Source organism: Protopterus annectens, chromosome 5.part1, assembly GCF_019279795.1.
Source record: "Protopterus annectens isolate FY-2018-M chromosome 5.part1, PAN1.0, whole genome shotgun sequence".
In the NCBI taxonomy this organism is placed as follows: domain Eukaryota; kingdom Metazoa; phylum Chordata; order Ceratodontiformes; family Protopteridae; genus Protopterus; species Protopterus annectens.
Window position 1 is genome coordinate 735873303 of NC_056736.1, and position 23430 is coordinate 735896732.

At 39.9% G+C, this 23430-nt stretch overlaps 1 protein-coding gene across 1 annotated transcript in view; it reads right to left on the reverse strand.

Annotated features, from left to right (window-relative positions):
- Positions 1-23430, reverse strand: part of NBEA (neurobeachin) — a 4581458-nt gene that overhangs the window by 39383 nt on the left and 4518645 nt on the right. Inside the window, exons 61-62 of the mRNA XM_044072852.1 lie at positions 16998-17099; positions 16440-16636 (exon numbers count right to left, since the gene is read on the reverse strand). Coding sequence (XP_043928787.1) covers positions 16440-16636; positions 16998-17099 — 299 coding nt within the window. The remainder of the gene's footprint in view (positions 1-16439; positions 16637-16997; positions 17100-23430) is intronic.

Sequence of the window (23430 nt, forward strand, 5' to 3'; positions counted from 1 at the left end):
ATTCATATAATAAATGTCCTCTTAAGCCACATGCATTTGCTAAAACGTGCAGTCCTAATTAAACATTGCCTCTGTCTTTTCTATGGGTGGAACAAATTTCAGGTAGGTCCTAAAATTACAAGCAAACCAAATAATAGCAAAGTAATGTAATTTAATTTTCATTTTTTGCAGTTGCCTGTTCTTTTTATACACAGGAAACATACCAGCCCTCATGCCTGCTGGTCATCAAGTCTTTCTAATCGGATTTGATCCCATTCCTTTCCCACCACTTCAAGTATCCCCAGTAATGTGGACAAAAGCCATAAGGACAAGACTGTCCTCCAGGCAGCCAAGACAGTGGTTACTGCCATTTGATTATTGTGAAGGGAGGTATCCGCCTCTATGTCCAGGACAGTCTGGCTTATTCCCCCAAAGACCAGAGTCCTGTGGTGAGCAGTCTACCATTTGACCTGTTGCCCAGGTAAGTCTAGCTTATCTCCAAGACCAGTGTTCAAAGATATCTATTCTTGTCTGCTCCAAATTAAAAGGGACCTTTTCTGCCATCAATATCCACATATTATTCAGGAATTGACCACAGTGGTATTTTTATCTTAAGGTGGAACACCCACCCCCCCATAGTCAAAGTAAGTACTGTACCACTGTGTGGCATCCTATATCCTCCCTTTGTGATGGAGACCTGCTCCCACACACATCTATGACAGCTATCTTCATGACTTTGGACACCAAGCTTGCACGCTCCCTGGTGAATGGTATTTCTTAGTGCAACCCTCCTCCTGGAATTGTTACAATGGACAACTGACCAGCCACCTTTTCTGCACCATCCATAAGGGGTAAGCCAGCAAAAATGCACATTTGTAATAACATCACTGTTAAAAATTTACACTGAAAAGAGACAGACAATTACTGAAGTAAGCCATCTATGCATTCACTACTTTTCAGTTTTGAAACTTTTACATTTAATGCATTGTACTACATTTTGATACCCCACTGCTATAGGTAAGAAAATAGAAGAAGAGGCAGGTAAATCAGCTGGAAAAAAACAGTGACAGTCTACATCTACATATGGGGGTAAGACAAAAACAGCATTATTCCACAAGACTTCATACTAAGCCTTATCTTACTAAAAGAAAAAACTCGGCACGGCTTGAATTCTTCCTTACAGTTGAACACTCGACACGGCTTGAATTCTTGCTTACAGTTGAACACTCGACACGGCTTGAATTCTTGCTTACAGTTGAACACTCGACACAGCTTGAATTCTTGCTTACAGTTGAACACTCGACACGGCTTGAATTCTTGCTTACAGTTGAACACTCGACACGGCTTGAATTCTTTCTTACAGCTGAACACTCGACACGGCTTGAATTCTTTCTTACAGCTGAACACTCGACACGGCTTGAATTCTTTCTTACAGTTGAACACTCGACACGGCTTGAATTCTTTCTTACAGTTGAACACTCGACACGGCTTGAATTCTTTCTTACAGCTGAACACTCGACACGGCTTGAATTCTTTCTTACAGTTGAACACTCGACACGGCTTGAATTCTTGCTTACAGTTGAACACTTGACATGGCTTGAATTCTTGCTTACAGTTGAACACTCGACACGGCTTGAATTCTTTCTTACAGTTGAACACTGGACACGGCTTGATTTCTTTCTTACAGTTGAACACTCGACACGGCTTGAATTCTTTCTTACAGTTGAACACTCGACACGGCTTGAATTCTTTCTTACGGTTGTGTGTAGCTACTTACAATGTGCAGCATCTCTCTTTCATCACTGGTTTAACTGTGTTATTTTTCTAACGCTCAACAAAGGGTCTACCTTCAACAGTTTATATATGCATGTTAATTACTTACATTCATTTATAAGTTAGGAAGGTATTTGTCACAGATGCCTACTCCGGTGATGTTGGATTACAGGTTTAAGTGATCTGCTCAGATACATATAAGCAACAGACACAGCTGTTTTTTTACTGAACCTGCTGAACTCTGAAACTTATTTGCACTTTACTGTTGCCACACAGTATAATGCCAGCCCAAAATGCTGCAAGGGTATCTATAACTTCATGTGTCAGAAACAATTTATTTTTTTACTCTGGACTGTAAATCTGATGTGTTGTTTTACAACACATTATCTAATAAATAAACACACAGTCAGTATTTCTAATATCTTGTACATCCATATAATATGCCAATAGATGGTGAAGTATGTTTGTTATACAAGATCATTAAAAATGCAGTTAAATTACCAGAACCGGTCCAAAATAGAATTCTCCAGTTTTGTCTCCCACTTACTAAACCTGTGCTTAACAGGGAGTTTGGACTACCTACTAAAGCCACTGAAACATTAGAGATACTGGATTTATGATCAAAATGGAACAGCACTTCTAATAAGTGACTCCATATTTTAAAAAGTACTCAGTATCATCTGTCATCGATAGCAAAGCTTATGTGGTAACCTGAAGTAAACATTTAGGTGGCCAGAGGAAAATATTGATTTCTAATCAGTTTATCTACAAAAATATGATTAATTAGTACAACTTCAATACATTTTAGACATATTTTCAGTATGTAGTTACAACAGAACTCCTGTAAATTGTAACAAAGCCCAGCATATTGTAAAAATTGGTGATTTATGCATTCTTCTTTGCAAAATTATACTGCAATATCTAATAACATTATTTTATTTACTGGCATTTGTTTACTGAGAAAGTCCCACTGAGCAGCACCCTTTTCAGCGGAAGCCCAGGGAGAAATGATTGTATGAATTGTAGGTAAACTTCTTGTAAGCTTTACCTAGCAATGCCTCAAAAGTTAACTACCACATAATAAATTATATTTTTTTATTAAATGCAAGTCTAACAGCATAATTTCTTTTTTAGCATCAAAGTGGGTCAGAGCAATGATGTCAGACCATAAGACATAAGTGAGTTACTATAGCTCAGATGCTGGTTCAACCAGCACCCTGTGTTGGTACCCCACCCCTGGTCTTCAAGTGAAGAGCAAAAAAACAACTTATTACAGTTAAATATATGACCCCCCACCCCATTCTTCTATTGAAAAGCAAAAATGGACATTCCTTCTACTGGCAAGCGTGCACACACACACACACACACACACACACACACACACACACACACACACACACACACACACACACACACACACACACACACACACACACACACACACACACACACTCGCACACAAAAAGCACTTCACTTATTACAGTTAAATGTATGACCCCCCCCCCAGCTCTTCCACTGAAACACAAAAAAACAAACAAAAAAAAAACAAACGTTCCTTCTATTGGCACATCAGCCAGGTGGCCAGGTGCATGACAGGCCCCCTTCTGTCCTAGCCCTGGCCCAAAAGCCCTGAAGGCTGCCTGCATGGAGAGCTACACTGCTCAGGTTTTATTTAAAATATTTTTTTTTTTTACTTTTAAACTGTGGCAAGCAGTTGCTACAGCTTAAACCATACATGGAACGTTACCCATGCTCAGGTTTGACTACAAGTGCAATGACTCTTGCCAAGGAATGGAGTTGTCAGCTGGGTTCCTGGCAGGACCAAATGGGTGACAGGGATCCCACTCCATCCTGGAATACTCAGCCCATCTCTTCCCAGAATGAATGGGTCAACAGGGTGATTGCAGAGGAATCATGAGATGGGGTCCTGGGGGTGAGCAAAAACTAAACAATAGGAAATGTGCACAAAGGTGGCTCTGCAGAGAAAGACTACAGGAATACATGTCAATGCCTAGCTACATGAAGACAAGCTATTCCTACAAAAGCAAAAAACGGGAGTTTTGAATTTAGCTTGCCAACTCTTGTGGGTTAGACAAGAGAGAATGTAAGTAGTCACAAAAAATAACTGGTAAACAGACAGGTAGACGTCTTCCTTTAAATTTTAAAGAACATGATGCCATTAGACATACAAGAAGCTTCATGCATACACAGATGATAAACTGCACCTACAAAATCAGTGTGCAGCTATATTGCTGCCAAGGCCTGAAACATAGTGCTGCTGTATGTTTCCTAAATGAAGAATTGGCTCTAAACATTCAGGTCTTATCTTACACCAGACAAATCAAAGAGCATTTTACTTCACTTTAATCAATCCTATCTGGCATCAGAAATGTGGTCATACATTCCATCTTCATCACCAGCAACTGCATCTGTGAATTCAGAAAGAATTCCAAATGAGCAGCAAATCCACTGTACTGATGAAGAATTGAAGCCACTGTGGAAGAATTTGGTGTATATTACAAAGATAAAAGAAAATGACTATTAGTGGTTAACAGAAAGTACCAGACAAGTAGTTGCATCAGCAAGTAGCAATCAGAGAATAAAACCACACCATCTTTCTCAGCTCTCTAGCACATGGATGCTACTAGCAAGCTGCCTGAAACTGTGGGCGACTGAATTTACTGTTACAAAGTCAAAACACATAGCTGGCAAGGTGCTTGATTCAGTCAGAATCTCTTGCTGCATAACTTCATTTTTTTCCTGCAGCAGTACTACAAATGGTCAGTCCAGCATCACGAATACTACATTTCATTTTCTATAACCATCTCCTCAGAGGTCACCACTTGCTAATTGTTCTGCTTCCATTTTGAAATGTTTGTACCTTGTACTTTGCAGCTTTTGAATTTTACTAAAAATCTGACTCTCCGTTTTATTTTAAAACCTCAGCTCATTTCTCTTTTCCTCAGTGCATACTTTGTGGCATTTTCCAGTTATTTCTTTCATGTCTGACCTCAGACCTCTGAGAGGCAGAACTTCTACCCTTCAGTCTTGTGGGTTGCCAATCAAAAATGTCACCCCTAGCATCATATAATCATGTTCTCCAATTCCGCCCTTCTATTCAAAAAGCAGATGCTGTTTGTTCAGGTCACTGATCTCTAACACCATAAATACATACTTAGAAAAATAACACAGGGTTCTCCCCCTAAGACAGTCTTTAACAGGACAATTGTCTGTATTACAGACAGTGTTGATCTAGCTTTATAATGAAGTCTCACGAAGGCAAAAAAATATTGTAAGACATATCTAAGTGGTTGTAGTTACAATTTTGTACATCAATTAATTATTTTCTTTGAATTAAAAGATGTAGATGTTTGTTAACAGAAGTGTCTAACTTAACAAAGACTATTCCCACTTGAGACATAGCGGGAAGTTCCACACACACACAAGTTCCACACTGGTACATAAAGCAACAGAAATCAAAACAATGTTGCCGTGTATTCATTAGTGAAAAAAATGCAATGTAAATCAGGAAAAAGAAATAAAAGCACAGTAACAAGGCATATCGATAACAGCAATCTGTTATCCTAAAAATAGTTATTACAAGTGAGAGTGAAGGAAAGCGCTCCTTACAATTGCACAAGACTTAACATTTTGAATGGTTCTAGTAAAGAGACACAAAGTACAGCCATAATCCACATGAAAATGTGCAAGAAAAAATTATAAATATCTCTGTGTGTGTGTGTGTGCATATATATATATATATATATATATATATATATATATGGCACATGAGAAAATGAAAGAAAAAAATAATAAAAGGATACATATAAATGATCACTCTTTCTCTCTCTCTCTTTCCCTATATAACATGTGAAAATAGGCAAGAAAAAAACCTAAAAGGATAAATATAATTGTCGCCTCACAGTAAGACGTTGTCCTGTTCGATTCTCAGCTAAAGCGTCTTTTGTGTGGAAACATGCGTGAATGTGCGTACCTTAGTTGAAGGCTGTGCGTCAGAGCTGGCAACTCGGCACGTAAAAATCTACTGCCAATCATTAGTAGACCGGAGGTCCGCTGTGGCGACCCCTAACCAGAAAAAGCCGAAAGACAACAACATTAGTGAGGTGGGCTCTAAAACTGCAGGTATAACAGGTGTCACAGTAAGGGTGGGTCACTACTGGGATTGCTGGGGAATGTAAGGGATGTGCTACTAATAGGGTGGGCTCTAAAACTGCAGGTATAACAGGTGGCACGGTAAGGGTGGGTCACTACTGGGATTGCTGGGGGGATGTTAAGGGATGTACTACTAATAGGGTGGGCTCTAAAACTGCAGCTCTAACAGGTGGCACAGTAAGGGTGGGTCACTACTGGACTGCTGGGGGGATGTACTACTAATAGGGTGGCCTCTAAAACTGCAGGTATAACAGGTGTCACAGTAAGGGTGGGTCACTACTGGGATTGCTGGGGGGATGTTAAGGGATGCACTACTAATAGGGTGGGCTACTAAAACTGCAGGTATAACAGGTGGCACGGTAAGGGTGGGTCACTGCTGGGATTGCTGGGGGATGTACTACTAATGGGGTGGGGTCTAACAATAGGTATAACAGGTGCATGGTAAGGATGAGTTGCTACTGGGATGCGGGTGTGCATACCTCTCAACTGTACAGATTTTCACAAAATGTCCATATTTTGCCGCATATTTTTGTTCTGTTCCTCATAAAAGTTGTGATTTTCTGGATTTTCGTGGCAAATCAATGAGGAATGAATTCAATAAATAATGAAACTCATTTGAGTTTCAGAATTCATATCCTTTAGAAAATACATGGCAACACAAAACCTTCTATTCTAGCAACTTTCTAAGTTTGTAAGAGCAACATTTAACATCTGTCCCTATATTTTGAGGATTTGTTCTCCCATTATGTTTGGCTTTGTCCAGATTTTTTGTGTTTGGAGGTTGACAGCTATGCCTGGGTGAGAAAAAGAAAAGGGCATTTCAGTTTACTTTGATGGGATAACACGCAATATAAAAAGCAGCACAGGATAAATGGAAGAACTGGAGAGGCAGAAGATTTTCATGGGGTGTGTGTGTGTGGGGGGGGGGCTAACAAAAGCAAGAAGAAAGGATACTGAAAGATGTAAAAACAAACTCAGAGCATCAGTAATCATAGGGAACTTCTAGCAGTAAACTCATCAGTACCTATTTCAAGCACACAAAACATCATAATTACATGGTATTACAGAGGTAATGCCAGAATAAAGCAGGAAGCCTTTACAGGTGAGAATTAACAGGTTGGTCACATTCTCCACAAACATAAAACCACTGCAAAATGGTGATCATGCCTCAGTATATTGTATGATCCTAAAAGCTGGAGGAAGGGGAATTATCACAGCAAAAACTCCATCCTGAAGATGTTGTTTTGTTGGATAAAAAAGTTAAGTGCAATATATTTGTTTAGGGGGATAATACAAGTTCATAGGTTAGATTTCACATGTTGTGGAAACCATACATAAAACAAAGAAATTAACATGAGGAGATGCACACATTAAGGCAGGTTTGACAAAGACAATAATAAAATACATCAGGAAGAGGATAGAATTAGATACAAAGAGAGAAGGGGTTTGACTGTTGAGCTACAAAACAGTATTATGTAGCTTTCATGAGATAAAGGGCAGAAGAACAAGATAAAATCGTCTATTATGACTATGGGAAAAGGCAGGGAAACAGTCTGGTCAGCAACTGTTTGCATGGAGGTATGTAGCTCAGTCTGACAGATGACAGAATGTTTAAATACCTGAGTGGGTATTGAAATATTCATGTAGTCACAGGGGCAAAAAATAGAGAGGCAGTTAAAGGGCAGAAAAAAATGCTAGGTAAAGTTTGATGAACCAAAAAAAAAAAAAAAAAAAAAACAACGATTCAATGCTAGAAAATGCTAACAAGCAATTTAATCAGAAAATGCTCCTGGATTTCTCTAACAATTGAACTCTTGCACGTAGTGGGCTTCTTCACATATACTTTCAGAAAAGGTCAAGGAACTAGGGTAAGATGGTATGGTAGGAATGTGGGCAGTTAGACTGAGGAAATGCTGCCAATGGCCAACTCAGAAGAGGAGCTCAGGCTGCTAGTAAATGACCGTGGTCCAGGTGCCATGCTGTGCACACATCTTTGTGAAGAGTGACAGCTGTTGTATAGTGATGGAGAAAGTACAGTTGTGTAAAATCTTACCGTAACAGTAGATGTCCTTTTCACCGCAGTATTTTTCACCATAGGTATCTCCTGCCAAGGACAGCCCAATGTCCGGCCAGTATACCAGAACCTTTAGATTTTGTAAGTGACTTATGTCACATGTATGTTCCCCATTTGGGACACAGGGCATAAAGGTGATGCACAGACACAGTTAACCAAAGCTGAATTGCCCCAGAAGAGAACAGTCTCCATAGAACAAGGGAGGTTATGTACACCCAGAAGGAGAAAATGCAGACGGAAAAGGAATACCCTCAGCCATTACGGAAACCAAAACAAAGCCCAAAAGAAAAAAGGAGAGGTGAAGGGTGGAAGTGAATACTGCAACAGTGAAAAGAAGGACATCTATTGATATGGTAAGATTTTACACAACTGTACTATGTCCTTCCATATCACTGTTGCAGTACCCTTCACCACAGACAGGGTAAAAAGTTCCAGAAACAGAATGGGAAGTAGAAGTCTGAGAAGAGCCCTCAACAAACCCATGCAAAATGGCTCTAGCAAAACTTGATCTGGCCCTAAAAACCATATCCCGTTTACAATGCTTAGTAAAGGTATGCACTGAAGACCAAGTAGCAGCTTCAAGGATGGAATTGGTGTCCAACCCCTTGAAGAAAGCACCAGAAGAGGCAACAGCCCTAGTGGGGTGAACACTAACAGAAGTAGACAGACATTTCCATGAAAAGAATAACAAAAGGAAATGGCCATAGAAATCCAGGAGGAGATGGTTTGTGTAGAAACAGCCAAACTCAATATCTTGGAATGAAAAGAAACAAAAAGCTGATCAGACTTACAAATGACCTTAGTTTATCAAAATAATACCTGAGCTTTCTGTGCAAATCCAAGGTATGTAGGACCCTCTCACTAGCAGCCTGAGGAAAAGGAAAAAAGGAGGGGAGTTGTACTGCCTGATTCAAAGACAATTCATTAACCACCTTGGGCATAAGAGATGGATTAATATGAAGGGATACCCTGTCCCTGTGGAAAAAAAAGGGATGACCATAAGGGCCTGAAGCTCAGAAACCCTCCAAGCAGAAGTAAGAGCATGCAGTAAGACAGTCCTCCTAGTATAATGTTGCAGAGAAGCTGAGCCTGGGTCAGTTTTTCCAAAACAAAATTAAGGTCCCAAGGATGAGGAATGGGCTTCCTTGAAGGCCAGCAGCAGGACACATTTAAGAAACCATTTGATCTTAACTTGAGAAGCCAAAGGAGGATTTTAGGGGAAACAGGCAGAAATAGCTGACAAATGGGCCTTTACAGAAAATAGGCCAAACCAGTCTGGAGCAACTCTCACAAATTGGAGAGAACCAAAGGGACCCCCCACTGATAAAGGGTCCTGGTTATGAGCATGGCACTAGACAGAAAATCTCTTCCATTTTGACATACAAGACTTTCTGGTTGCAGGTTTTCTTGCCTCCTGTAAAACCTTCAGCATGTCTTCAGAAAAGTGGTGCCTAAAAGGGATCAAAACCCTATCACCCACAGTGTTAGCTGAAAACTGGACAAGTGAAGATGGATGCATAATCCCTTCTCTTGTGTGAGAAGGTCCAGCCAGTGAGGTAACATGATGATTGTCCCTGGCCAGATGTATTAAGAGGGGGAACCAGTGCTGTCTTAACCAAAAGGGAGTCACTAACAAGATTTTGGGGGTAGCCCAGCTGAATCTTATGCAGGACTCTTGGAAGTAGGGGACTGGGAGGGAAGACATAGAGAAACATTCCCTTTCAAGGGAAAAAAAGGTCATCAATCTTCTTTGCCAAATGGCATGGCACATTGAACAGAAAGAAGGAGCTGACAGTTAAGAGGGGAGGCAAAAAGATCTAACTGAGGAATACACCACCAATGGACTATGTCCAGGAACACTGCTCTGTGAAGCATCCATTTGTAAGTCTGTGTTTTAGACCTGTTCAAAGCATATGCCACTAGACTGTGCTCTGAAGGGATACACATTGCCTGAAGAGTTAACTGATGACTGACGGAGCCCAGGCCTGAAGAGCCAAACTGCAGAGAAGGTAAGACTGTGTGCCCCCTGCTTGCTGACATCCCACGTCACGGTGGTGTTCTCTGTAAACCTTCAAAGGACTTTGACAGAGCATGGGGTATAAGACTTGAAGGCCAGAATCATGGCTCTCATCTTTTAATGTTGATATGGTCTGACATCTGAAGGGGAGGCAATGACCTTAAACTTTCAGGTGACCACAGGAAGCCCAACATCCCATGTCTGAAGTGTTGGTGAACAGTTCTTGAGAAGGAACTGGAGGCTAAAAAGACAGGCCTTGGTTGGGGGAAAATTGCTGAATCCACCACTCAAATTCCCACTTCAGACAAGAAAGAAAAACACTATGAAATCCAAGGGGTGGCAATGCTGCAGCCAACCTGACTTGAGGTACCACTGAAGCTTCTGCATGTGCAGTCTGGCAAGATGGAGCACTGGGTTAGAGGGGTCCATGAAACCTTGGGCTTGAAGAAACTCTCTGGCTGGAATAGCAGACAGAGGAAGAAGAGACCAAAAGAAAGTTTTTAAGGACAGAACTTTTGGAGGTGTAAGAGAGACCAGCATTGGCACTGTCTGAATCTTGCAACCCAGATACACATGATTTTCAAAGGAAGTCAGGACACACTTTTGAACATTGATAGTGAACCCACTAGACTTTGAAGAAGAGATATGGTGAGCTCCAGATACTGTAATAGGCAACTGACAGAAGGTGCCTGAAGCATCAGGTCATGTAGGTAAGGAAAATCTGAATGCCTTGAAGCCTGCAAAAGGCAATCAGAGGAGCTAGTAATTTTGTGAATACCCTTGGGGCAGTAAAGAGGCCAAAGGGCAAAGCACAGAACTTAAAATGTGAGGAAGAAACAGAGAGACAAAAGCATCCTGAAAAGAGGGTGACTAGGGATATGAAGATAAGCATCCTTCAGATCCAAAGACACCAGAAAAGCCAGGGTAGTAAAAGATGAAATATAGAGTTTAAAGAGTGAGCATCTGAAAAGAAGGAACTTTGAGAAAGATGTTGAGCAGGGAAATATCCAGAATATGTCTCCAAGTGCCCTCCTTTTGAGAAACAAGGAACATCCTGGAGTAAAATCTCTTTCCTACTTGGGAAGGAGGGACAGGCTGAACAGTTCCCTGGTCCACCAGGTATTCAAGGACCTCTGAGAAATGAGAAATTGTTCCAGAGGAGATTGGAAAATCCCTGAAAAAGGAGGGAGAGCCTTCCATACCATGAAATAACACTAACATAAGACAGAAAGAAACCAAGAATCTGAGGTGATGAGATGCCAATTTGGAAGACAGAGGGAGAGCTGAAGAGGCAAGGGAACCTAGTTGAGGGGTGGGGATGAGGGGCAAGATGTCAAAGAGGGGCAGGCTTATCAGCAAAAGGAGGCTTCTGGGCCACAAACGCCTGAGAAAGGGTGGGAGGCTGGCCTAATGGTTAAGGTGTTTGCTTTACAAACACAAGGTGCAGGGTTTGAGTCTCACAAGGGATAATTGGCTAAGCTTAAAATGGCTCACAAGGGCAGTTAGCTTAGTACTAATCTATGAATCTATGAATCTAAGCCTTAGCAGGAGGAGCTCACCTATCACTCTTCCTGCCTTTAGTGGCCTGATGAGAATGCCTGTGAGCAAAAGCAGTCCTAGTAAGATAATTCCTCTGGAATTTAGGGATAGGAGAGACAAAAATATGTTTATGGCCCTGCAAAGCTTTGCTTTTTTCTTGAAGAGACTTAAACATATCTGCAGCAGCATGCCCAGAGAGATTTTTATTACAAGGAGCCTCCAGAAACTTGGCCTTAATGTCATCAGGTAATGACTACAGTGAAGCCAAGAATAATACCGCATGACAGACCTAAAGGGAGCACCTCTGGAAGAGACATCAGCAGCATCACAGCTATACTTGTTAAGAGTGATGACCCACCTGAGAGGTACAGCCCAAAATAGAAAGAGCAGAACATTTTGTCTTGGTGTCAGGAAGGTCAGAAAGAAGCTGACAAGTCTGGCCAATTAAGGCTAGAGCATATTTGTCCATGTGGATCTAGTAATTGATGGCCCAAAAGCCTCAGAGGACATGCAAAAGAAAGTATCCATTCTGGCCTCTGATAGGGTCATGGTAGAGGAATCTGATATAGATGGTGGACAGCCTACAGAGCTGTCACCCACTTCTAGAGAAGCATCCAATGGAGGCTAGACAGCCAATGAATCCAGCTGAGATTTCTTGGTCACCTTCTTGCTTAATGGTACCTCAGGATTAGAAGATTCTGCCATGCTACCTTGCGCTAACAGTTTAAGGCTTTGGTTCTCTAGACAGATGGCTAGGGAAGACAAATCAGCTTCTAAGAGTCATAGGCACAAATGCTTTACATATGCTACAGGACATATGATCATCTGAAGCATCTAGAAAAAAAAAGACACTGTTCATGATGGTCCTTATGGGGAATCTGTCTCTATACTGATACTTTCTCTTCTTGGATAACATGAACTCTAGGTAACCAAAAAAGAACTAGACCAAAGAAAAAAAGACCCCAATGGGGCACTTATCTGACAGCTAGGTATTCAGAAAAGTAAAAATGCATTCAGACAGGTGGCAAAGAAGTTCTGGGTAATTGCATCTATACGTTGCCTTTATGACCTATGTCCTGAATGGGGAGGATACATGTGAATTATGGTTCATACAAGGCTTTGGTATACTGGATGGACATTGGGCTATCCTTGGCAGGAGATACTTATGGTGAAGAATACAGCAACAGTGATATAGTAGGACATCTGGAGGGACAGTGACAGTGCACTGGAGGGGGTCTGGAATAAACATTTCTGTGCCCTTTAGTTTAGCTTCTACTTCTAGAAATGCAATGCAAATTACATGTGATGAGCTTATTATAGGCTTTGCTAAAAAGCAGCAGTATCTGTCTTTTCATAATCAGCATCTTGTCAGAAAACTCTGATACAGTTCTATGATGAAATGGCAGCTATAACAGTTAATGTGAAACACCTAAACTTCGGTAATGAATGTGACGAAGGCAAACAATTAGATGGAAATTGTGCATTATGTAGCTGTAATCCATGAGAAGCTGCAGTTATACTCTTGTTTTGTATATTACTGTCATTTGGTTACAGGAATGGATAATAGGGTCAGCCTGAAATATTAAAATTGGTACAGCAATTATGAATGGGGATGGGGTATCTGTTTTCAACAACATTGTGGAATGCCAACAAGGGAAGCATACATGCACAAAGTGGTTATATATACAAGTCAGTTACTCTAGACACAAAAACTGGAGTTTTCAACTCCTGCCCTCATTCAAGTAATAGAGGCCATGGTGAAGGCAACAGCATGTTGGGTGTATGGTAAGTGGTACTGGGCAGATTCAGTAGTGTCCCACTCCCAATGGTCACTGATATGGCTATAAGAGTAGTACTATGTCCAAACCACAAGTCCCCACAAACAAAATGAGACAAAAACAGAGAAGGCATTGGACAAATTTACTTTGGGAAAAAGAAGGGAGGAGTAATATGGATTGCCTGGTGACAGCTTAAATATAAACCCCTATGTCACTAGATGGGTTGCAAACTGGCTCAAGGACAGAACCCACATGGTTAGAATTGCAGGAGCCATGTCAGACTCCAAACCAGTTACAAGTGGCATCCCACAAGGCTCAGTCCTAGGACCTCTCTTGTTCGGTATATATTTCTTGGAGGTACAGGCCAACACGGAAGGTCTGTGGCTGACCAAGTTCGCAGATGACTACAAACTGGGCACCATAATTGACTCTCCAGATGACACAAGCATCCTACAAAAGGGCCTCTAGAAACAGACAACTGGCGCCAGAGCCATGGCCTCAAGCTAAACGTCAAAAAGTGTACAGTCACCCCCTTCGGAAAAAACAAAGTGCCCACAAATTACCACATAGATGGTAATCCATTAAGTACGGAAGAAGTAATTAGGGACCTGGGGACCCAAGTTGATAGCAATCTCTCATTCGACAACCACGTGGCCAAAGTGGTTAGAAAAACATTTTATATAGCCCACCTAATCATGAAGGGATTCACATCTAGATCAGGGGAGGTCATCATGCCTCTTTACTCATCCCTCATCAGGCCCATAATTGAGTACAATGCCCCTTTTGGGATGTACCTTACCAGACACCTGCAGCAACTGGAAAGTCCCCAAAAGTACCTCACCAAGAGGATCAAAGGGCTCAAACAGATGCCATATGCTGCCCGGTTAAAGAAACTCCAGCTCTACTCAGTGGCATACCGCCTGCTCGGAGGTGATCTGTGCCTGACGTATAAAGCCATGTCCAACCCGGAATTAATGGACATGCTGCACCTCAGAAAATCCAAATCCCATCGAGCTACACGCTCGAGAGACTTGAACCTCAGCACTGAAATAAATAGGACATGCTGGAGAGACAGATTCATGGAATAAAATCCCAGTCCAGGTTAGGCAGACTCCCTCATTGACTCTCTTCAAGAGGAATCTTGATGAGTGGATGGGAGATCGTAGATTTACTCCGGGTATCACTTCTGTGTCACTGTTAGACAGAGGCACAGTATACTAACCTCGAAAAAGGGCATAGCAAAATTAATTTAAAATGGGTGGCGAAAGCCAAACACACCCTGGCTAGGCTTGTAAATGCCCTAGGGCAGATAGCCTAGTATGAACCTATGGTGGTATGGAAGATTAAGGCAGAATAGCAAGGCAGAAAAACAGGTGTGCAGAAATGGCAACTAGAAGGTGGAACGCTTAAGCTTGTTTTAATAAAATATTTTTATGTAGGTATGGTAAGGCCCTAAAATAGCCAGTGCCAAAAACGGTAGCATATGCAGTCAACACGGGGGTCAAGAAGAGCTGGCATAGGTTCTGTTCTCGGGCTTGACAGCACAAAGCTTCCGAGAAATCTGACTTATGATATCTGACTTATGATATCTGACTAAAACATAAAACTTATTCTATGAGACTGCAAGACGCATGCTGTTCGCCTTTTTCTTACCATTTACTAGATCTCACATTGCTTTCTCAAGTTGTAGAAAGAGTAAGACTGGCAGCTTTTTGGGCTTTTCTGCTTTATTTCTTCAGTATAATACTTTTCCATACTGAGCTGGTTTTCTGCAGTTCTCCCCACAAGTTGTTACTGAACACTACATTAGTTACTATGTAACAGTTTCCTCTGTTTGGTTCCAGGAATGCTGACATATTCTATTTATAATTACCACCTAAACAAAGTAATTTTAATTCTGGATGAAGTCAACACTTTAGCAAAGTGTGTTCCACAAATGAAAATAATGTTTTCACTAAAACTTTTAGTTGGAATCAGATTTGGGGGGTGGCAACTGGAGCTGGTTGGCAGAACTGGTGACATTAAAAAGTCTGCTGTAAGCTTGAAGAGAGCAACCATAAAACTTCAGAAGTTAAAGCAGGCACATTAAGACTTTACAGAGTTTCAAAGAATATGGCATGCATATTAATTGTTTTGTTTCCTAAAGTAGCCTTGGGTAGAGATGCTGTTGAAGACGGGATACAATAACTGGACATACAGCATCAAAACATACACTCATTTAATGATTCAGTTTTATGAAAGAAAAATACATTCTGATGCTTAGAAAATGCATGTTGTGGAACCTTTTTTTAACCAATACTTAATAAAAGCGTTAACATATACAAGAAATATAACAGATTAAATTTCTTGAAAATAGTATATTAGCATTTATATATGTATATATTTAAAAAACAATTTCCCACTGAAAATATTGAAAGGTTTAAGCATTTCTCTCAAGTCAATCACACTGGAACAATTCAATTATTATTTCTTCATGGCACAGCTTAATAGAAAAAAAACAATTCGGTACAGAGAACATAATCAAGTGTTAGAGGTTCTCCCGTTCGATTCTCGGCGGGAGCGTCTTCTGTGTGGAGTGTGCATGTCCTCCCCGCGGTCGAGCGGCGTTCTAAAACCATGTGTACAATGGGCGTGCCTTCGTTGGAGGTTGGGTGTCGGGCTGGCACCTCGGCACCATAATAATCTACTGACAATCATTAGCGGACCGGAGTTCCGCTGTGGCGACCCCTAACCGGGAAAAGCCGAAAGAACTTGCATTGCACGGGTAAGGGCCGAAACTAAACTACTATGTTGTTATACAGTAAACTATTACTACAAAACTTACAAAAGAATTGTACTTAATTCAACTTTTAAGATTAATGGTCACAGAAGCCGTGTAAAGAGTACTCTAAAATGTCTTTTATTCAGACAGCAAAATGAAAAGTAGCAAATGCTGGTCTTAGGGATAAAAAAATATCCAAAAGCAGTAAACACATTGAAAAAGTTGGTGATCACACTAAATAACTAATGCAATAAACACAATAGTGAAAAAGCAATTATAAACGTTGCTGGCCATAATAACTAGTTAACATAACTACTCAAAATCCAGGTTGCATGGGATACGTACTCTGGTTGAGTCGTTGACCTCCATCTGAGCTAAAAGCTTGCCATTGATGCTGAAGTTACAGAATCTTCCACGCTCATAATAAATAATACAATGGCCCTCACTGGATACAGAGATCAAACGAGGATACAGACAGTTTTCTGGTCCTTCCAACGCTCGGAGAAGGTCCCCTGTGATCGTATGCACCAGACAGGGACCCTCTATAATGAAAAATCAAATGAAAGTTAACTTTACGTGATACCATTTTGCAGCCGTATTATTAAGCTACAAAACAATCACTATAACCATGAAAACGTTCATTGCATTCTAATAAAAAGGCTAGAGTATCTGGTTATAAGAAGCATACTTTAGCACAATCGCTATGTAATTGTAATGACAAAAATGTGATTTTTTTTAAACTGTCATTCTAGTACGTGTAAACAATATCAGATTAAAACATTTTCTGGTATGACTGATAAGTGCTCTAAGTCACATGCCTGTTAAAATATTGCCTCGCTCATAAGGTTACCATAACATTCATTAAAAAATAAGGAAAAGCGTGACCAGTGAAGGGCCTCTGACCTTTTGCTCCACTGATGACAAGTCCCAGCTCTGCGCACACTGAAACACAGACGACCTCATGGTCATGACCCGTGAGGACTGCCCTAGGGGCAGGATAATCACCTGCAATAGATGACAGTATGGAATTTAGAACGCACCTTTGAGATAAGCTGAAAAACATTAACAACACAAAGCACAAGGACTGGCCTGGTAAACGTGTCAAGTACAGAACTGTGATCAGAAAACCTTACAATATGTATTCGTATATAGTGAATTCTAAGCAGCGTTAAACCCTTTATCCCACTTAATATGAAAACAAAACCTGTCAGATAAACACATTTTTATAACATTTAAAGTGTCGGACAGCAGGAGTCAAAAGGCAGCAGATGCATAAATACATCTTTGTAAATTCACATTAATACAATAATGGTGCTGCGGTAGCGTTGTCGCCTCATAGTAAGACGTCGTTCTGTTCGATTCTCAGCTAAAGTGTCTTCTGGGTGGAGACATGCGTGAATGGGCGTACCTTCGTTGAAGATTGTACGTCAGGGCTGGCAACTTGGTACGTAAAAATCTACTGCCAATCATTAGCGGACCGGAGTTCCGCTGTGACGACCCCTAACCGGGAAAAGCTGAAAGATACAACTACATAATAATGATGATACAATAATCTGTTTAAAATGTTTACAATGCTGCTAAGAGTCATAGTTCACAATGAGGAAACCATAATAATTAACAGTTTGCAATGTATAGCTAATGACAGCAGTGCAGTTTTTAAATGAAAGTCAGGGGTAGTCCGCAAGTTGGATAAAAGCTGCTGTTGTTGTACAACTTCAAATAAAAGCAATGGGTGTGGTAAGACAGGGGCGGCGGTACCTGAGAAAGGAGGAGGAGTGTATTATCCTAAGCAAAGGTCACCTACTTCGTTAGCTCAAAAAATGCATATATGTTGATACGTCTGTATGTATAGGATTATAAGACACTTAGGGTTGCCACCTTTTCAAATGGCCAAAGTGGGACATTTGTGGTACAAACATCAGATTTTACAGGCCGACACATACCCACGGTCAGTACAAAGGATAGAACTTAACTTTTTTGCCTAAATAAAAGCTTATTCTTGGAATATTTTAGTTGCTTATCCTGTTTCTTATAACATTTAGGTATTTTAGATACAGAATAACTGTTTTATGCAACTATTACATAAAATATAGGAAATAATTTTGTCCTAAAATCTCAGGACATTTGTCATTTTTACAATTTTTTGTCAGGACATAACTGCCCAAAGAGGGACTGTCCCTCGCAAAGTGGGACAGGTGGTAACCCTAAAGACACTTCATCGAACTACATAAACTTTGATGCAAAATATATAAATTCTGGCAGGTTGAAGGTAAACTTCAACAGAAAAAAAAATCTTAGTATCAAAAAATCATAAAGGAAAACAAAAAGCTTTCTTTTCAAATAGCTAAAACTATACCCTAGCAGTATCATAAGACCACATTTGTCTGAGCAGTGATACTGTTAGAGAAAAGAGATTTTCATAACTTAATGTGTAGAGTTATGGGCAGAAGGCAGTTTTAGGGTTAGAGTTAGCACTTGTGAGTAAGGTAGCCAATACTGTCCCTAACCCTAACCAGCAGAAGGGAATATAAATAAACACTTATTAAAGAAAACACAACTTAGACGAGATAATGTATTACATGTAGACAACAGATGTAAAAGAGCTTAAGCCATAGATACATGTAGTCCATTAGGCCATAAGTAAAAGAACTTCAGATGTACATACACACCTGCACTTAAACACATCACATCTGCTCTTATGGCACAACACATTAAGGTTTGTCTAGATACTAGGAGACTTCTCTGTATCATATAGTTTTGGGGAGCATTTCCAAGATGATGGTGTTTGTTTTATAAAGGAGAACCAGACCTCAGGAGAAATGTCTTCACTATTTAACCAGTTTCTTGACAAAGAACCTAGCCAAGCTGAATTGAAACTTAAAAGATAGTTGTCATCAGCTGTATGGGACAATATCCATATCAATAAACCCAACAAACAGTCGTACCATATCAGATTAAACATATGATGACTAATAGTGTCAACAGCTCAGCAGGTACCATACTTGTCTTTGGCAAAGGAAGATCAGAAGGCTGTTGGTTCTATTCTCACCCCATATTACTGGATTCATTTTCCATTACTGACACAGCAGTGCAACATTAGTGGGTTACTGCACTTCTGAATGTGCTGTCCTTTGGATGAGATGTTAAACTAAGGTTCCAACTGCCTGAACTGTTGTAAGCTCAAGTGGATGCAAAAGATCCCTTGGCACTTATTGAAGAGTAGTTCTGGATGAATTACCCTAGTCAGTACAAAGTGCATGTCAGTTCCTCAATGAAAGGAGCCCACTAGCATAGTAAGACTTGACCTGGTCAACAAAGGATAAATAAAATATGCAGTATCATCACTTTAAGTAGCATGTTTACCATAATGGAAATCTTTAAATCACAAGAAAAAAACAGTAGAAATATAATGGATATTATCTTCTGGCAGTGCAGGGTTCAGAATTAAGGCACTGCACTCTAACAAGCTTCATCGGGTGGCCACAGGTTTGAATCCTTAAGATACCACTGGTTAACCACATGGCTCTGAACAAATCATTTAAACAGATACTGCTCTTGGGTCCCCTTTAAAAACAGGCACTTGGACCTAGTATACTTAAATGAGTACAAGGCAATGCCAGAACAGTGACACCTAGCAGCAATACATACAATACATGTCAGCTGTACAGGCCAAAAAGAAAATCCCACTGGTACAAATATGAATCTGGAAAATTTAGTCTTACTTATAGATCTTAGTTCAGGATGTTAGAACACAGACTCTCCTTTTATAGAGTACACTAAAATGGCCAAACCAATAATCTAGAGATATCTTAAATGCATTCAGAAATGGAGTTATGTATATGAAATGCGAGTTTATTCCATAAATGAGCAATGCTGCAAGAAGCAAATCTGAATCTTCTTACAGTTCTACAAGAACTAAAATGGTAACAAAAATAACTATTTTGGAACAAACCTAGCAGGATTCTTAACTTCTCATTATGTAAAGCTTTGACCTTGAGCATAATCTGCCTTTTGTAAAGTGGAAGTGAAAGAAAAATAAACCCAAGAGATGAAAAGTCTGTCAGAATAATTAAGGTCTTAAACATCACCCAGGTGTTAAGTATTTTTACTTTGTCCTCTCTCAGGAGACCCTTAGTATAGCAGCAAAATAAAATTTGACTCAATAACTGGCCTAACATTAATTACAAATAATTTTACAATCAAAGCAGAAAATCTAAACTGAAAACTTCTTTAATTGAATCACTTAATTTCTGGGCTTTAGATCAGATCACTGATGTTTGACTGATAACAATACTCTTTCCAGCTACAAATAAAAGTAGTGGTTGAAGGTAAATCCAGAAACTCCCAAAGTATGTATAAATTAGAGAGAGTAGTAATCTGGAAACACAAGGATATGGCTTCTGTATAAATCAATTTAATAGTGCCAGTGCACTATTAAACTGACATATTTTGAAGCTGTATCTTTGCGATTCCAAATCACTGTTGTTTTTAATTTATATACCTTTTTCAGCTACAACCCAGGTGTCAGGGTACAAAATTACAGTAATTTAATATTAGCAGACAATTACACATGTACACACATTTTAGAAATGAGGTACATTTTGTTTTCAAAAATAATGAAATGGCATATGTAGAACAAAGTGGTGACAATGTTAACAACATTGTGAATCATTATTACAAACTACTAATCTGTTTACACACTTTTGACGCAAATATTAAACAGCTTTTCCATCACTGAAACACTAGCTGAAAAGTTTAGTTAAGACCATCTGCACAGTTACATATTTACAGAGTGAGAGTTATTCCCATAACAGACAAGGAAAATCCACTGTTGTTATTCTAGGGGAGACGGGAGGGGTGTAGAAGTGATTACAATAGCCAAGAGTTTGCAGAAATTAGCTCTTGTCTAGAAAGCAGCCCCATTTCTAAATGCTTATTTTTTTACGTTTTACAAGTTTTTTTTTTTTTCCTGAAAGGGGTATACTCAGTTATTTGCCTTGAGTTCATCTGGAAGATGATTCCAGTTTGCTAGGATAATTTTACTGAAACTTTTATCACCGGAGGCAAGTCTAGGCAGACAGGAGTGGGAGCCCTGATTACTGTTAGCATGTTAATGCCCCGACTTCTGACTACAAAGGGGGAGTATTTGATCTGAAATTTGCTTCTAAGGGAATGTCAAAGGATATTAATTCAGGATTTTAAATGTTAAGAGAGGGCAGGAAGAGGACAGAATGAGCAGCAACAGGAAGCCAGTTCTTTTTTTCTGGAGAGCGAGGCAGTGGTGTTCAAGTTGGGATGAGAAATTAATAAATCTACATACTGCATTTACAGCAATCTGTATTTAGTTGATGTTATGAGAAGAGTAAATGCTGATGATGTGTACTGCGTACCCTAGCAATGGCATGCATATTTTTCCCCCATGGCCTTTTCTGACTTCTTTGGGTTCTTTAGTGAGGTAGCTTGAAAAGGAGTAAAAGGTTTTAACGCTGAAGAGTAACCTTGAACCTACTAGATCCAGGGGGGTTTGAATTACACAGCTTGAACTAACATGAGTCCACAGTACTTTAGCTCTCAAATATTGAGATGGACTGTTTGAGGAAGTTATAATGCATAATGGAGAGGTGTCTGACACTTTGTCGATTATTAGTCATTTGCAAAGCGTGGAGAATGGAGAGGTGTCTGACACTGTCGATAATTAGTCATTTGCAAAGCGTGGAGAATGGAGAGGTGTCTGACACTTTGTCGATTATTAGTCATTTGCAAAGCGTGGAGAAGTCCTTTTGAAGGGCTGTCTGGATGGATGTAGAATAGGGACCATCCCTGTGAAGGAACACATCTTCTGCATATAGAGAAATGGTTTCAGTAGGAGTGTAAGAGGCCATATCAATAACAAATGGAATAATATGAGACAGAGAATGTGGTCCTGTGGGAAATGTCTGTAGTACTCAGAAGATTTGGTTAGAAAGATGTTTGAATCAAATGAACAGTGCTATCACTGAACAGTGAGGGAAGCAGTCTTTGTAGCAGGACAGCACGAGCAATGCTCTACAGAGATCAAACGCAGTGGCTCCAGTCAGCCAGCTACTTTCCATGAAGGACATTATGGAGGAGATTTGGTCCATCACGGTTATTAATTTATTATGCCCACTCCTTTACGTTTTAATACTCCTTTACTAAATTATTACTTAAGACTTAGGAAATATACATAAACAGAAAAGAAAACAAACCATATTAACATTTTCCATTTACATACATTATACAGCACATGTAACAATCATCAGTCCGTCCATCCATCCATCCATTACATCCTTTTCCCATTTAGTACACAGGGTCAGGGTATCCCAAAAGTGACGATCATCTACAGCCAATCAGTCCAACATTACAAAAAATCCTGCTTTCCTTTAAACCTCACTCCTCCTCCTGAACATTATTCTGCAAGTATTGTTCTCGCAATTTAGATTTATTTACATGCAATTTGCTGCTCCCTTTTCTAAAGCTCCCTCTTCCAATTCTTTAGCTCTTTTATAATATTCATTACTTCAAATACAGTTGGTTTAGACTTTGATTTCCATTTTCTAGTAACTCCTTTTTGGCAGTCAACAGAATTAAACTTAATAAGGCTTTACTATGTCAAGAGACAAATCAGATCCAGTGCCCACCTAAAAAAAAATCATATCCTTAGTTACAACCATTTGCTCATCTAATACTTCTAACAGACTACACCAAAGGGAATTTTTAAAATTCTGCCAGCTCATTACACTCCAAAACACACGCTCCCAATTACCTCTTTCTTCCTCATCACATTCCCCAATATTTGTTATCGACCTGAAGAACAATTCTTTGAAGTCTGCTTGGGGTCTAAAAATAACTATGAAACACTTCCAAGCAAATATCCTAAACCTTCTGGACTTTGTTGCATACTTAGGAGTCATACCTATATCCTCCCATAGTTCTCCTGCAAACTGCTTTTCCAATCTCTCTCCCCAATCTTTTCTAATCTCTCTCCCCAATCTTTTCCAATCCCCTCTTACTGAATCTTATAGTTAGGATGCAATATTTTGTATGCCCCACTAATAATCCCTTTTTAACAGCAGCTTCTGTTCTAGATGCATCTAAAAGTCCTACCAGAGCATGTCTTTTAAGTAAGATTCCCTTATCCTTTTTCTCGTTGCCTATATTCTGATATCAATCCCTGGTAGAGAAGGCATGCTCTAGCCTGTAGTCCAAAAGCCTTCTTGGCCTCATCTCATTCTATTAGATTCCCCCTCTGGTTATTTGCTCCCAGTACCTTGGTTCCTTTGCCAGTTTTCTCCAGTAAATTCCAACCCCCTTTTGC